This window comes from Erinaceus europaeus, chromosome 2 (genome assembly GCF_950295315.1).
Source record: "Erinaceus europaeus chromosome 2, mEriEur2.1, whole genome shotgun sequence".
In the NCBI taxonomy this organism is placed as follows: domain Eukaryota; kingdom Metazoa; phylum Chordata; class Mammalia; order Eulipotyphla; family Erinaceidae; genus Erinaceus; species Erinaceus europaeus.
The window spans coordinates 121,506,723-121,518,953 of record NC_080163.1 but is presented as its reverse complement, the minus strand read 5'-3'; the positions used below and the strand labels follow the sequence as shown (position 1 = coordinate 121,518,953).

The window sequence follows — 12,231 nt, the reverse complement described above, 5'->3', positions numbered from 1 at the left end:
TCTAGTTTTTCACCATTGAGTATCATGTTGGCTGTAGGTTTACTATATATAGACTTCACTATCTTCAGGAATTTTCCATCTATTCCCATTTTTGTAGTGTTTTGGTTATAAAGGGATGTTGTATTTTGTCAAAGGCTTTCTCTGCCTCTATTGATATGACCATGTGGTATTTGGTCTTGCTTTTGTTGATGTGGTGGTTCACGTTGATTGATTTACATATATTAAACCAACCTTGCATGCCTGGGTTAAACCCCACTTGGTCATGATGAACAATCCTTTTTTTTTTTCCTCCAGGGTTATTGCTGGGCTCGGTGCCTGCACCATGAATCCACCGCTCCTGGAGGCCATTTTTCCCCCTTTTTGTTGCCCTAGTTGTTGCAGCCTCGTTGCGGTTATTATTGCCATTGTTGACGTTGCTTTGTTGTTGGATAGGACAGAGAGAAATGGAGAGAGGAGGGGAAGACAGAGAGAGAGGGGGAGAGAAAGATAGACACCTGCAGACTTGCTTCACCGCCTGTGAAGCAACTCCGCTGCAGGTGGGGAGCCAGGGGCTCAAACCAGGATCCTTACGCAGGTCCCTGCACATTGTGCCATGTGCCCTTAACCCACTGCGCCACCGCCCGACCCCCGATGAACAATCTTTTTAATATACTGCTGTATCCAGTTGGCTAGAATTTTGTTCAATATTTTAGCATCTATATTCATCAGAGATATTGGTCTGTAGTTCTCTTTTTTTGTTGTGTCCCTGTTTGCTTTAGGTATCAAAGTGATGTTGGCTTCATAGAAGCTGGAAGGGAGTATTCCAGTGTCTTCAATCTTCTGGAAGACTTTTAAAAGTAGAGGTATTAGTTCTTCTTTGAAGGTTTTGTAGAATTCATTTGTAAAACCATCTGGTCCAGAACTTTTATTTTTGGGGAGATTTTTGATAACTGTTTCAATTTCAATTTCATTTGATAACTGTTTCATTTTCATTTGATAACTGTTTCAATTTCAATTTCATTAACTGTTTCAATTTTCATTAGCCTGTTCATGTTATCTACTTCCTCTACTTAGTTTTGGAAGTTGGTAGGTATCTAGGAAATCGTCCATTTCTTCCAGGTTCTCTAGCTTGGTGGCATATAGTTGTTTATAGAAGCCTGGCATGATATGTTGAATTTCTGTGGTTTCTGTTGTGATAGCTCCTCTTTCATTTACTATCTGATTTATTTGGGTCTTCTCCCTTTTTTGTTTTGTGAGTCTGGCTAAAGGTTTGTTGATTTTGTTCACTCTTTCAAAAAGCCAACATTTACTATTGTTGATCTTTTGTATGGCTTTCTTATTTTTTATTTTAAAATATTTTATTTATTTATTCCCTTTTGTTGCCCTTGTTATTTTATTGTTATAGTTATTATTGTTGTCATTGTTGTTGGATAGGACAGAGAGAAATGGAGAGAGGAGGGGGAAAACAGAGGGAGGGAGAGAAAGATAGACACCTGCAGACCTGCTTCACCGCTTGTGAATCAACTCCCCTGCAGGTGTGGAGCTGGAACTTGAACCGGGATCCTTACTCTGATCCTTTGCTTTGCGCCACCTGCGCTTAACCCACTGTGCTACAGCCCAACTCCTGGTTTTCTTATTTTCAATATTATTGATTTCTGCCCTAACTTTAGTGATTTCTGTCCTTCTGGTTACTTTAGGGTTCCTTTGTTCTTCTTCTTCTAGGTTTTTAAGATGTGCAATCAGGCTGTTTATTTCTGCTTTTTCTTGTTTCCTAATGTGTGCTTGTATGGCTGTGAACTTCCCTCTTGGTACTGCCTTAGCTGTGTCCCAAATATTTTGATAGCTTGTGTCTTCATTTTCATTGAACTCTTGAAACATTTTGATTTTTTCCTTTATTTCCTCTTTGACCCAGAAGTTGTTAAGGAGTGTACTGTTGAGCTTCCACATTTTGGGACTGTTACTAATCTTTTGTTGATTGTTAGGTGTTAGTTTAATTCCACTGTGGTCTGAGAAGTGGGATGATTTCAATGCTCTTGAATTTGCTAATGCTGTCTTCGTGGCCTAACATATGGTCTTTCCTTGAGAATGACCCTTGTGGACTTGAGTAAAATGTGTATTCCAGTTTCTTGGGATGAATGACTCTGAAAATGTCCAATAGTTCTAGTTTATTTATCTCCTCATTTAGCTCCCTCATGTCTTTATTGATTTTCTGCCTGGATGATCTGTCAAGTTGAGAGAATGGGGTGTATTGCTGTTAATGTATTGCTGTAGCTCTTTCAGTAGATGTTTGATGTATTTAGATGGCTTCTCCTTGGGTGCATAGATGTTAATAATTGTTAAATCCTCTTGATTGACTGATCCTCTGAGCATTTAATAGTGTCAATCCCTATCTTTTAAAATTTTATTTATTTTAAAGTCTATAGTGTCAGATATAAGAATAGCTGTTCCTGCCATTTTTTGTGGGCCATTGGCCTGTATGATAGTTTTCCATCTTTTCACTTTGAGTCTGTGTTTGTCTTGTTGAGTTAGGTGGATTTCCTGTAGACAGCATATTGTTGGGTTGTGTTTTCTGATCCATCTTCGTACTCTGTGTCTTTTAATAGGTGAATTCAGGCCATTGACATTTATTGATATCAAAGATTGAAGATATTTTAATGCCATTCTTGTAGAGTTTTAGAGTGTTCTGATATATGGCCTATTTATGGTGGTCTGACTGTTTATAGGAGACCTTTCAGAACTTCTTTCAGGGAAGGCTTGGTGATAATTGATTCCTTCAACTGTTGCTTGTCTGAGAAGGTTTTTATGCCTCCATCTAGTCTGAATGACTGTCTAGTAGGATACAGTAGTCTTGGTTGAAAGCATTTCTCATTAAGCACTTGATAGATATCTTGCCATTCTCTTCTGGTCTGTATTGTTTGTGTGAAGAAGTCTGCTGCTAATCTTATGGGTTTTCCTCTGTAAGTGACTCTTTGTTTTTCTCTTGCACCCTTCAGGATCCTTTCTTTATCCTTATTCCTTTCCATTCTAAATATAATGTGTCTTGGTTTTTTTAAGTTTGGGTTAATTTGTTTGGGACCCTCTGGGCTTCTTGTCTTTTATGTTGTCTAGACTAGAGAAGTTTTCAGCAATTATGGCCTGAAGAATGCTTTCTTCCCCTCCCTCTCTTTCTTCCTCTGGTAAGCCAATAATGCATATATTATTTCTTTTGAAGTCATCACATAGGTCTCTGTTGTTGTTTTCAGTATCTCTTAATCTCTTTTTGAGATCCCTTCTTTTTTATTTGTCTCTAATTTGTCCTCAATTGCTAATTTTGTCTTCAGCCTCATTTATTCTATTCTCTCTCCCCCTAGTGTTTTCTTGACTTCATCTGTTTTGTTACCCTGTTCTGATATTGTTTTATCTTGTTCAGCCAGTTGTGTTCTTAGCTCAGCTACTTCAGCTTTCAGCTCTCTAATAACCTTGAGATAATTAGTGTTTTCTTCCAGAGTCTCCATTTGTTGTTTCTGCATTTCTGATACAATTTTTTCAAACTCTTTACTCACTCCTGTGATTATTTCCTTAACTAGTGTTTGGATGTTGACTTCATTATTTTGTGCTTCAACCTTTGTGGGGTTTTTAGCTGGACCCTTGTCCTGGTTCATTTCTCCACTATTTCTTCTTGTTGGTTTAACTATTTTATATATTATGTTATGAGGTCTGTCTGTCAGTACTTTTAAAATTACTCATCATTGATCACTCTTGCCTGGATTGACTTGTGTCTAAGTAAGGTAATTAAAGAGTTCACAGTTGTGGAAGTTGACAGTTGTTTCAATAGTATTTTAACCCCTGAGTCGGAGCTCAGTGGCTTAAGAGCCTCTTTTGTCCTTGTTCTTCCCTGTAGGCTATGGGAGCCTAAAGGCTTTTAAACTATAAGTCTGTTTCTTAGCTAAATCACTGACTCCTGCCCAAGAGATAAAGCAGGGTGGGGCAGAGATAATCCAGTGGTTATGCAAAGAGATTCTTATAGCCCCATTGCTAGGCCACTGAGGTATAGATCTTCTCCTGAGTTTCCTGGTTAGTTTTCTGTCCCATAATGTCAGCACAGGACCTCCCTGATGCTGCTCCAGATTGTGAGGGCAGTAGCAGTGGAGACTCAAAGTTGCATTTGGTGAGTCTCAAGAGAGTCCTCTCCTCCCTTCAGTTGTCTTTTTGTTGGTGAAAACAGACTGGAGGTGGTGTCTCAACTGGTAAACTGTCAGACTGTTAATAGCCACCCAATCTCTCCCTAGGCTCCTCTTTGTCCATGAGCCACACGTGTTTGCACTCACCAGTGATTTGGTGGGTTTCTGAAGTTGTTCTAGTCCTGTCTTGTTGTGTTCCCAGGTGGTCTCCTTTGGTATTCCTAGTTGATCCACTCAGCTCTGGTTTTGTGGTGCTGCCTGGGATTGAACCTGGAACTTTAAGACCTCAGGTATGAAAGTCTTTTTGCATAATCACTATGTTACCTCCTGATCCCTGTCACCCTCTATCTGGAAGAGAAAAATAAGTCTTCTGGAAGTGGTGGAATGATTTAGGCATGGAGTGATAACTATGCTTGTAAAATAACAACGAAACCCAGTAAAGTGGATAGAAGAGGAATAATGTCAGTGTCCCAGGTTCTGGAAGTACAGAACTTATTCCTTTTACAGAGAATTTGTAAACCCATTCGTTCCTGTAAGGCTGGGTTCTCTGTGCCTGGTCCCCTTGGGTAAGAAGTAAGCCTCAGGGTGATGGTGCTTGTGTCTGTGCTTCCATTCCAGATGCCTTAGTGCCTGTGAGCTGCTTCAGAGGACACCTCCCTGCTGGCCAGCTGTCCCCAAGTGCCTGGAGGCCCTCCTCTGACACACCGTGGAAGCCAGCCCAGCAGTTGCCAGTCCCCCCATCATGGAGGCTCCTGAGGTGCCCGTGGGCTCACTGATTGACTTTGGGCCTGAGCCCTCGGCCTCCTCACCTGTGGAGGCCCTGCCCCACCAGCTGCAGGATCAGGACGGCTCCCAGAGTGACCGCATGTCTGAGAGTGAGGCCACTGAGTCGGCTGACAGTGAGAACGACACAGCTGAGTCACCCTCCCACCCATCCTGGGACCAGTACCACCGCTCCTCCTCCAATGATTCCTTCTCCTCCAACCAGAGTACAGAGTCAGCCCAGGATGAGGAGTCGCTAGAGCTCCGGGAGTTTATGCGCAGCTATGTGGAGAAGATCTTCTCTGGAGGGTGAGCTTTCTGTCCCTCCCAGAGTGGCACCCAGGCCAGGCAGGCTTTAGTCCCAGCCAGTGAGGCATGTTAGCCCTAGGGCCACAGAAACATTGGGAAATGCTCTCTTTGTTCATCCTTCCTTCCTTCCTTCCTTCCTTCCTTCCTCTTTTTTGTTTGTTTATTTATTTGTTCTTTATCCCAGAGTTATCACTAGGACTTTGTGCCTATATGATCCTACCACATTCAGCATACGTTTTATGTTTATTTGTTCTTACTTATTTCACTTAACATGAATTTTTCAAGCTCCATACAAGATCGGCTGAAAATGGTGAAGTCACCATTTCTAATAGCTGAGTACTATTCCATTGTGTATATATACCACAACTTGCTCAGCCACTCATCTGTTGTTGGACACCTGGGTTGCTTCCAGGTTTTGGCTATTACAAAATGTGCTGTTAAGAACATATGTGTATACAGATCTTTTTGGATGGGTGAGTTGGATTCCTTAGGATATATCCCCAGGAGAGGAATTGCAGGATCATAGGGTAGGTCCATTTCTTGCCTTCTGAGAGTTCTCCAGACTGTTCTCCACAGAGGCTGGACCAATTTACATTCCCACCAGCAGTGCAGGAGGGTTCCTTTGACCCCACAACCTCTCCAGCATTTGCTGCTGCTACCTTTACTGACGTGTGACATTCTCAGGAGTGAAGTGGTATCTCATGGTTGTCTTTATTTGCATTTCTCTGATAATCAGAGACTTGGAGCACTTTTTCATGTGTTTCTCAGCGTTTTGGGTCTCTTCTGTGGTGAATATTCTGTCCATGTCCTCTCCCCATTTTTGGATGGGGTTATTTGTTGTCTTGTTGTTGAGTTTGGTAAGCTCTTTATATATTTTGGTTATTAGCCTCTTGTCTGATGTATGGCATGTAAAGATCTTCTTCCCTTCTGTGAGGGGTCTCTCTGTTTGGGTAGTGGTTTCTTTTGCTGTACAGAAGCTTTTTAATTTGATGTAATCCCATAGGTTTATACTTGCCTTAGTCTTCTTTGTAATTGGATTTGTTTCATTGAAGATATCTTTACAATTTATGCGGAAAAGAGTTCTGCCAATATTTTCCTCTAAGTATTTGATAGTTTCTGGTCTAATATCCAAGTCCTTGATCCACTTGGAATTTACTTTTGTAATTGGTGAAATATAGTGGTTCAGTTTCATTCTTCTGCATGTTTCAACCCATTTTTTCCAACACCATTTGTTGAAGAGACTCATCTTTCCCCATCTAATAGTCTGGGCACCTTTGTCTAAAATTAGATGTCCATAGGTGTGGGGGCTTACTTCTGGGCTCTCAATTTTAGTCCACAGGTCAGTGTGTCTGTTCATGTTCCAGTACCAAGCAATTTTGATGACAATGGCCCTGTAATACAATTTGAGATCTGGGAGTGTTATGCTTCCAGTTTTGTTCTTTCTTCTCAAGATTGTTTTGGCAATCCTAGGTCTTTTTTTTGTTCCAGATAAACATTTGTAGCATTTGTTCTAGTCTCCTTAAAAAATGTGGTTGGAATCTTGATGGGGATAGCATTAAATTTATAGATGGCTCTGGGTAGTATATTCATTTTTGATGATGTTAATTCTTCCAATCCATGAACATGGAATGTTTATTTGTTCTTGTGCTTTTTCTTTTTTAAATATTTATTTATTTTCCCTTCTGTTGCCATTGTCAGTTTTTTTTATTGTTGTAGTTATTATTCTTGTTGTTATTGATATCGTTGTTGTTAGATAGGACAGAGAGAAATGGAGAGAGGAGGGGAAGACATACAGGGGGAGAGAAAGATAGACACCTGCAGACGTGCTTCATCGCCTGTGAAGCAACTCCCCTGCAGGTGGGGAGCTGGGGGCTTGAACCAGGATCCTTAAACTGGTCCTTGGGCTTTGTGCCATGTGTGCTTAACCCGCTTCACTACTGCCTGACTCCTTCTGCTTTTTTTTTTTCTTTTCCTAGATAGAGGGTGAGAGACAGAGATGGAGAGAGATACAGTGAGAGAGAAGGAAACACATCACAGCACTGTTCTACTACTTGTGAAGACTCCCATTTAGCAAGGTGCTTGCAAAACTGGCCAGGGCCTTGAACCTGGGTACTCATACAAAGTGAAGTGTGCATGCTACCAAGTGAGCTATTTCCTGGTTCCATTCTTTATGTTTAAAAGATTTATTGATGAGAGAGAGAGAGGACCAGAACATTACTCTGGAATCTGTAGCACCAGGAGTCAAACTCAGTTGAACTTGCTTGCAAGTCCTATATTCTACTATTGCTCTACTTCCTGGGCTACTCCTTAGGGGTATTTTCACTGCTCTCTCCCTCACTGCCCCCACCTTCCCACCCATGTTCTCCCCAATCCTTGCTAACCTGAGGACTCTCAGCTGGGTTTCCCCAGCAGCTGAGCACTTCCAGGTGAGCTGCCCATTAGTTCTCCATGTCAAAGTCTTACTGTGCAATTAGGAGCCAATCTGAACCGTCAGGGCATTGTAAAGAGGGAAGGTTCTGGAGCCCCATAGTCCTTGGTGTGTTCATGGCCTGCTGAGCCTTCAGCAGCCAGTAGGCTGGCGCCCTTCCTTGCATCTCCTTCTGACCTTTCTTTTGTCGTTATTGAAGGGGCAAAGAAGGAGAATAGACAGTAGAAACAACAGGAAGTAAAAGTATGGGTAGGACTGTTGACTGGGGAGCAGGGAGAGTGGGGTAAGTAGCATAATGGTTATGCAAAAAGACTCTCATGCCTGAGGCTTTGAAGTCCCAGGCTTAATCCCCTATGCCACCATAAGCAGGAGCTGAGCACTGCTCTGGTAAAGAAAAAAAAGAATGAAGGAAGGAAAGAAAGGAAAGAAAGAAGCAACAAAGGAAGGAGGGAGGGAAGGAAAGGAAGGAAAGAAGAAAGAAATTAAGGGGGAGTTGGGCGGTAGCACAGCAGGTTAAGCACACGTGGTGCAAAGCCTTACTTACCAACCAGTGTAAGGATCCCAGTTCTAGCCCCCGGCTCCCCACCTGCAGGGGAGTTGTTTCACAGGCAGTGAAGCACATCTGCAGGTGTCTATCTTTCTTTCCTCCTCTGTCTTCCCCTCCTCTCTCCATTTCTGGCCTATCTAATGGACATCAATAGCAACAACAATAATACTACAACAACAATAAAAAACAACAAGGGTAACAAAAGGAAAAATAAATATAAAAAATAAAGGAAGGAAAGAAAGAAAAAAGAAAAAGAAAAGAAAAGAAAAAGTCTCCTGGGGAGCAGGGATCTGTGGCAAGGTCTCTAGCTCTCTAGCCTCATGCTAATACCTTGGTAGAGGAAGCAGAGAGCAGCCCAGATCATGGGTTTCAGGTGCTGGCTCTTGAATCTCTATTCATAAGGACAGGTAAAATGCAAAGTCTTGGGGCCCCCAGACTCTGGGGCTTGGAAGGTAGCTCAGTGAGAACACCTTACTATGAATGATGCCTTGGGTTCTATTCCTAGCACCACATGGGAAGACCATGGACAGGACTAAAGAACTCCTTGGGTGATAGAGTGTTGCTGTGGTGTCATGCCCTCTTTCTTGCTCTGTTTCTCTTTCTCTAACGAAATAGAATGGAGACAATAGGGGTGGGAGTGGGCTGGGGAAGCTATTGAGCAGTATCACATGTGTGGGAGGCTCTTGGTTCATTCTTTGGTGGTGCATAAAATAAATAAGTAAACAAACAAACCTCTAGAGGGCTGTTGAATTAACTCACGAGGATAGTGTGTGGCTTTACCATGTGTGAGGACCAAGATAACCCAGCCCCTGCCTCACTAAAGGAAGCTTCAGTTCTCTCTCTCTCTCTCTCTCTCTCTCTGCCTTCTCTGTCTATAAACACACAAATAAACAAACAAAAATCTTAAGACATTTCATGCACACATCAAAGTCTGAGGAGCACTCGCTTCAGGAATCCCTTTTCTCCTCTTGTTAAGGCAACAGCAGTATTTCTGCAGTTGACCCTACATTCAGAGTGGGCTGTGTTGATAGTCACTTATGTTCCTTCCAAGTAAATTGATGAAGTTACCTTCAACCTACCTTTCTCAGATGTGTTACCCACTAGTAAATTTCAACATTTTATTTCATTATAAGTTTAAGTTAAATGGCTATGTGTGGATAGTAGCTACTCTAGTTCCAGTTCAGGTGTAGGATCATAGATTCTCAAAGTGGTGTGGCCCACAGCTGTAGGTTCACAAACACCTTGTATGGTACACATGTTCCCACCTCCCTTCTGCAGCGCATACATTAATATCACATTGATTGATGGTTACTTGATGAAGATAGAGGGACACAGGGTAGCATGGGGTGAGATGGAATACTCTTCTCATCCCCACCAGCTTTCCTCTATCCAAGCCCCACATCTTAAATGTGCTTGTCAAAGAGGTTCTTTGAGCTAGTAATAAGCCTTTGTGTGATATGTGGCTTTGACATCTTTGCTAAGTTTTATGGAATCTCAATTTTCTGTGCATTTAGAAACAGGAAGGGCTTGAGGAAGATCCAAATAGTTGATGTTTCAAATGTGTCCTCTGCTCCATTTAGAGTCTCTCTGGGAGAGCAGAGGATGTGATTTCTTGCTTATTTTATTTGTCCTCTCCTCATCTCTGGAACCCTGAGACCAGTCAGCACACCCAGGTAATGAAAAGGGAGAGAGCCTGGGAACTCGCTAACTTGTCTGCAAGATGAGTGTGCAACCATAGCCAGTGCAGCCTGCTGGAAACATGGCAGGTAGATGTCTGAGTCAGCTACCTTTTCAAGAGCTATCCAGAAACTCACTACAAAAGGGCTGGCAAGTTCTCTTTCATCTGATGTTGGTGTTTGGGGATAAACAAGCGCAGGGTGTTTTTAGCAAAACTTTAAATAAATGAAAGAGCACACCGTTTGATCTTCAGCCTTCTGCTCCCGTCTTCTGGTCTTTATAATCAGGAGATTATTGTCTTCCTGTGAAGAGTGATGGGCCAGATGTTGAAACTGGATAAGCATGTTCTCCACCTCAGTCGTGGTGACTCTGTCTTGGTGGTGCCTGGGGCCCCCCAGTCTTTGCTGCTTTCACACAGATCTGGGGAGTCAGCACCCACTCTTGCCCTGATGGGTGTCTGTAGAGGGAGTGTCTCTTGGCCTCTGTGTGTCCTTCTGAGACTGAGACTGGCAGACCAGGTTAATTCTGTGGGAGGGTCCATGCTGACCACAGCAGTGAGGATCAGTGGGAAGTGGAAGCGTGCAGGGGCTGGGGGACAGTGCTGCATCTCACTGAGGCAGCAGGGCAAAGGGGGAAGGAGCACGGACCTTGGGACTCTCATTCCCACCACCACCCCCACCCCCAGCTGGGGCTGTTCCTCTGACCCCCTCTCCTCACCTCTGAGCCTTAACTAATGACATTTCTCATGGTGTGCCCAGGCAGGGGGAGGTACACAGATGTCTGGTGTCTTCTCTGGGCAGGTGCAGTAGGAAATTACTTCTTCCTCTTCCCTGATGGTAACCCTTTTGCTCTGGGAGATTGAAAAGCTTTCTCTCTCTCTCTCTCTCTCTCTCTCTCTCTCTTTCTCTTTCCTTTTACTCTTCCCCCTCATCTCCCCCCCTTTTTTTTAGGGAGGACTTGGACCAGGAGGAGAAGGCCAAATTTGGAGAATTCTGTAGCAGTGAAAATGGAAAAGGACGGGAATGGTTTGCTCGATATGTGAGTGCCCAGGTGAGAAGAGGGACCTGCCCCAGACATTCTGGGAGAAAAGAGTTGAGGAAGTGGCCCAGCAGCAGAACAAAGTCAGACTTACCTGAGAGTTGGGAAGGCCTGGGCAGGGCCACAAAGCTACATGACATTCCAGGCAAGTGGGGTTTTCACAGACCAGCCTGTGAGTACTGTCCATGTATATGTTTATTAAATTGTCCATGGAAATCAGCGTTGGTAAAGATATACTCAGGATGGTGACAGCCATGTACTTTCAGAAATGAATGAGGTTTGGGGCCGGTTGGTGGGGCACCTGGTTGAGCACATGTGTTATAGTGAGCAAGGACCCAGGTTCAAGTCCCCTTCCCACCTGTAGGGGGAAAGTTTTGCGAGTGGTGAAGCAGTGTTGCAGGTGTCTCTCAGTCTCTCTCCATCTCTGTCACTCCCTTCCCTCTTGATTTCTGGCTGTCTCTGTCCAATAAATAAATAAATAAATATAATTTAAAAATTTTAAAGAAATGAATAAGGGGGAGTCGGGCTGTAGCACAGCGGGTTAAGCGCAGGTGGCGCAAAGCACAAGGACCGGCATAAGGATCCTGGTTCAAACCCCAGCTCCCCACCTGCAGGGGAGTCGCTTCACAGGCGGTGAAGCAGGTCTGCAGGTGTCTAGCTTTCTCGCCTCCTCTCTGTCTTCCCCTCCCTCTCTCCATTTCTCTCTGTCCTATCCAACAATGACAATAACAATAATAACTACAACAATAAAACAACAAGGGCAACAAAAGGGAATAAATAAATTAAATAAATATTAAAAAAAAAGAAATGAATAAGGCTCTGAAGATATCCAGTGAGTCCTTTTATTACTGTGGTTCCTATCATCACCATCTCCTTTTCTTCCTTCTCCTTCTCTTTCTTCTTCTTCTTCTTTTAGTGTTCTTATTATGAATATCCTGTAAAAAAAATCATAAAAAAGTAGGTTAGCAAAGAGAGAAATTAATGAGCCCCAAACCCAGCCCAGAAATAGCCTGTATGGTCAATTGGGGTTCTGTCCCTCCTGGCAAGTGAGTATTTGAGGTTGCTAGGTTTTCTCCTCTGAACCCCTTCCCTGTTCATTCATTCATTCATGCATTCATTCATTCATTCATTCATAATGACAGAGAGATACAGAGAGAAAGAGAGAGAGAGAGAGAGAGGCCACAACACTGCTCAGTTTTGGCTTATGGTGATGCTGGAGATTGAACATGGGATCGCAGAGCCTCAGGCATGAAAGTTTTCTGCATATGTTATTTTTAACTTTTCTGTTATTATGTTATTTCCCCAGTCCAAGTTTTCAGTTAAGGAGAAAA

At 43.0% G+C, this 12,231-nt stretch overlaps 1 protein-coding gene across 8 annotated transcripts in view; it reads left to right on the top strand.

Annotated features, from left to right (window-relative positions):
• The window catches only part of KIAA0513 (KIAA0513 ortholog), a 74,557-nt gene that overhangs the window by 43,644 nt on the left and 18,682 nt on the right, over positions 1-12,231 (top strand). For 5 of the 8 annotated variants that reach the window (XM_060185078.1, XM_007531590.3, XM_007531596.3 and 2 more), the window contains exons 2-4: positions 4,342-4,429; positions 4,758-5,210; positions 10,813-10,912. In XM_060185078.1, coding sequence (XP_060041061.1) covers positions 4,882-5,210; positions 10,813-10,912 — 429 coding nt within the window. In that variant the 5' untranslated portion in view covers positions 4,342-4,429; positions 4,758-4,881. The remainder of the gene's footprint in view (positions 1-4,341; positions 4,430-4,757; positions 5,211-10,812; positions 10,913-12,231) is intronic. The other 3 variants (XM_060185081.1, XM_060185079.1, XM_060185080.1) reach the window with 1 other exon arrangement.